The following is a 4552-nucleotide window of genomic DNA, read 5'->3' on the forward strand; positions in this document are numbered from 1 at the left end:
AGGTCGCTGCTATCAGCAGGTGGCTTGTTGTTTGGGGATTCTTTGTGTCATTTTGCTGTTGGGCATCATAGCAGTCTGTGTCTACAGTAAGTATACAAAACAGGTAGTCTATGCAGTACCTCAGACTCAGACATGAGGCAGAACTTGAAGAATAACAGCACCAGTTTTCCTCTGTAACATTACTATAACCATAACCAGAGGATCTATTAACAGGCTGTTTTACCTATAGATTTCTGCCTCCAGTCTAAATCTGTTTCAAACAAAATTCATTTCTGGACATAATGTAGACAATAGACAGTAAGTAATACGACTGTTCTTGTTTATGTGATTTATATTTTTAACAATGTAAAGCACTACGGAAGCTTAGGAGGTACAAAAGGGGTAGTGTGCAGCTATGGACATTTCCACAGGAAAAAATAGCAAAAATAAATATAAATAAAAATAACTCAATGAGATAAAATTCACAAATATTCAATAAAATCATTAAATGATAAATAAAATCCGCAGATGCACATTTGGAAATAAGAATTATTAAAGTGCATTTTTAACTCTGTTACATATGCATAAAAGGAATTAAACAATTAGTCAAATGAATTGCTGTCAACATATTCCATGATCAGCCCCAAACAAACACTGAATTGATCCTACAAACAAATATATCTGTGTATCAAAGCCTGATAGATCTTATCTGGCTGTGCCATAGAGACCCACAATTGTCTATAAACTATTAACTATTAACACTTCAGCGAGTCACAGTGTTGCACTGGGTGACATGTTCCTTCACAACAATGAACACAGCCACTGTCCCAGAGACACAGACCATAAAAGCCTGCTAGTGCACAATTGCAGCTGAGAAAAATTATAGTGCCTAGCTGTTTTAGGCAATGTCAAATATTTAAGGGGTCAGTAGGAACCAAAGGGCTCAGGAAGTCAGAAAACATTTAGTATTTTCAGAGGATTTGTTGATCTCATAAATTTAAGAAACATGATAAGAACCTACAGCTTAAGTCTAAATAACCTGAAGTAACACAAAGCTTCCAAAAATGGGAAAGTGACAAAGACAAAATTGCATCATTATTATCACTCAAGAAGCTTATTTCCTATTTGCAGTTGTTACATTAATTCATGAAAGTGAGTCGAACCAGCTGAAAGAAAACCAAACGATTCTACTGGCTCTCAATGGAAACCTGACAAACCAGAACAACAAACTCAGCTCAGAAAATGAAAACTTGAGGAGGGAACACAACAATCTGACAGTCCAGTTGGAGAACCTGACACAAGCCTATACTGTCTTAAAAAGTAACATCACCAAGCTGTCTGCAGAAAACCAGAACCTGACATCACAAAACACCAAGCTGTCTGCAGAAAACCAGAACCTGACATCACAAAACACCAAGCTGTCTGCAGAAAACCAGGAGCTGAAGACAGAGAGGAATGAGTTCAACGTCAGTCGAGCTCAGTGGAGCATTGATGCCTACTGCCCAAAAGAAAACCAAAGTATGTTCAGATCCCATTAATGAAGTAAAAAAATACCCGACAATATTAATAACAATATCACAATGCAGTAATGTTGTTTATTGGTTTGTCTCTGTTGTTTCAGACAGAACGTGTAAAGCTTGTCAGGATGGTTGGATACTCTCAGAATCCAGCTGCTATGCGATTAATGACGCTGATGATTCTGGTCAGAAAACCTGGGAAGAAGCTCGAGAAAACTGCAGAGGAAAGATTTCAGATCTGGTTGTTAAACTTGATCAAAAGGAGAAGGTAATGAGAACACTGAACATTTTTATGACAGCCTATATGAAATGAAAATGTATTTTCTGTCTGAACACACTGAGTCTGTAGGCCAGTGTGTTTAAGTACAGAGTTTCAATATTTGATAACTGTCTCTCTGTTAATAAACAAACAAAACGGGCAAATCTATTTGATTATGATAAAAATGACTGTCTGTTGATGAAAGGTGAACTGCAGCAGTGTGAGAACAAACAGTGTGGCTTAAACCACTAAAGTAGAAAACTTACCATCAACTCAGCATTCACCACTAACCAAACAACAACTGTCAAATCTTCAAAGCAGAACTAAAAACTATTCTCTTCTCTGTGAAATATAACATTGGTACACTGTAAACCTTGTTCTTTTGATTTTTAAAAGTTTAAACTTTTATTTCTCCCCCTGAGATGATCTAATTAATTGTAATTGAAAATGATATATATTATACAAAAATGAAAACACTAAATAAAAATGTATGTATTTCTTAACACAGCTGGAATGTACTTGAAATTTTCATGCATGATAAATGTGAACTCTATTAATCAAAACCTATAATGTGATATTCCTGCACAGGAGAACCTCAGACAAACCTTCATAACACTAGAGATTCTGTGTATATGATAAAAAAAGGATGGAGATCAATGTGTGGATTATTTACATAACACTTTTATCCAAAGCAACTTACAATTGCTATGCAAGTCAGAGGTGGCACGCCTCTGGAGCAACTAGAGGTTAAGTGTCTTGCTCAGGGACACAATGGTGGATGTCGCACATTGGGAATTGAACCCAGGTCTCCCACACCAAAGGCAAGCATCCTATCTATGCGTCATCACCTTAGAGGGTTTAGAAAAGAAGCTGCATGAAGTCAGAAACAGTTAAAGCCACAGAGTGTTTTGTCAGTGCAGTGGTTAAACATGATAAACTGATATTGTCTTTCTGTGACCATCAGAAATATGTCTACTTTAACTGGGGCAGTTATGGCTACTGGATTGGCCAGAGAGCTGAAGCTGGAAATTGGACGTGGATCAATGGAACTATTCTAAAGACTCAAGAGTAAGATGATTTTCTAAACACCATGAATAATAAAAATGTGTCAGCTGGGATCTAACCATCACGTTCTTTCCTCAGCTACTTGACAGAAGCACCTTCTGGTGAAGCTCATTGTGTGATTTCTGTCGGAGGGACACCTTCCAAGAAATGGAAAGCTGTGAAGTGTGATGAGAAACATCGATGGATCTGTGAGAAGAAAGCTTTATCTGTTTAAGATCTGTAATCAGAACTGAAGAGATTACTGGATAGTCTGCACAGATGAATGACGCGTACAATAACATCAGCTGGCTTGTAAAAAAGAAAATGTGTAAAATTCTACTTAAGAATTTGCTGGATTTAGCCAGCACAAAAAAGACAGATCTTTGTGTGTATATATGTAATACAGTTTTGGATTACTGATCAGTTTTTAGAAAACTACAGTGTCAACAGGGGGCGCTAAAGTGCTAATAACATCAAATATGGATTTCTTTTACTTTGATAGAGCCAAATGTAGAGGTGTATGTGCATGTAGAGGTGACAGGTTTGATGTTCTCTATCTGCCTTATATGTTTCTATCTTAAAGCAGCTAGTGAATAAATATGTTACGCTGTGACATGTTTAAGAAGCAGCTGTTACCTCAGTGTGTTTGCTCCATTTGAGTGTCATTAACCTGTTACACACACGATCATCATCAGCACAGGACAGCACCTATCAGTAATTAGGGAAGAATCCAGTGGTGTAGTCTATTTTATACTGTGATTTTTCCCTCCCAGCCTGATACTCCCCCGTCCCTCTCACTAATACATACAGTATGCATGTACATGTAATACAGAGCATTCTGAAGGACTGCTTAGGCTGTGCGTTATCAACACTGCAAAGACTTTAACAGCCAATGACAGTTCCAGGTGGGCAAGGGCCAGGGGGCCCGCCAGGAATTTTGGGCCCTATGACAAAAAAACTCAAATTGGACCCCCTCTGCACAGCTGTTGTCACTCCTTGTCTAGGACTTAACTGTCCCATCAAAAGCTTTACATAACTATTAAAGTAATTAAAGGCTTGCAAGTGTCTGGCTTATTGTAGTTCAATATTAGTACTAGCACAATATTTACTGCTGGTGATTTGTACATGCAAGTCTACATACAGGATGCAGTTCACTATTTGCTTCTCAAATAAATTGCCCTTCATGATGGGAATAATAAAGTCTGTATCTATAGATGTCATTTAACGGCCATAATTCAATCTAAATGAACGTATCAAACTGGATTATTTTAATATAGTCTGTAACTTACATGCAGGCTGAGGTAAGCTGCTGTCCAGCATCCAGTACAGACAGGAAGGTGTTTTTTTATTTTATTTATTTCATAATGATCATTATGTGAGAAAATAATTTGTGTTTGAATTTCTGTCATTAAGAAATATTTCATTGTCTTTTTTGTTACGGTAAAAAGAGAAATCCCCACAGACTCCCTGGCATTAACACAGTGTTGCTCCCCTTCTTCACTGAGACAGGGAGGCTACAGTTACGGGGAGACTGGGCTGCTGCTGACTCATCTGTTGTTAGTCTGCTGAAAGGGGCAGGGACAATGATTTAATATGAATATCTTGCTAAACGTTTCCCTGCACTGATTAAATGTTGAGGAAATGTAGGCTAACACCTGTCTTCTTAACCTTTATTTAACTAGGAACGTCACATTGAGGTTAAAACCTCTTTTACAAGTGAGTCTGCAGCTAGCTAGCTTATTTCACTGAGGAC

The 4552-nt window shown here is 37.7% G+C and overlaps 1 protein-coding gene across 1 annotated transcript in view; it reads left to right on the forward strand.

Moving 5' to 3' along the window:
* LOC123966977 overlaps positions 1-2183 on the forward strand; it is a 2644-nt gene extending 461 nt beyond the window's left edge. Inside the window, exons 2-3 of the mRNA XM_046043039.1 lie at positions 1111-1497; positions 1601-2183. Of these exons, the coding sequence (XP_045898995.1) occupies positions 1111-1497; positions 1601-1809 (596 nt within the window). The 3' untranslated portion in view covers positions 1810-2183. The remainder of the gene's footprint in view (positions 1-1110; positions 1498-1600) is intronic.
* The last annotated feature ends 2369 nt before the right edge of the window (positions 2184-4552 follow it).

Source organism: Micropterus dolomieu, unplaced genomic scaffold (genome assembly GCF_021292245.1).
Source record: "Micropterus dolomieu isolate WLL.071019.BEF.003 ecotype Adirondacks unplaced genomic scaffold, ASM2129224v1 contig_14697, whole genome shotgun sequence".
Taxonomy (NCBI): Eukaryota; Metazoa; Chordata; class Actinopteri; order Centrarchiformes; family Centrarchidae; genus Micropterus; species Micropterus dolomieu.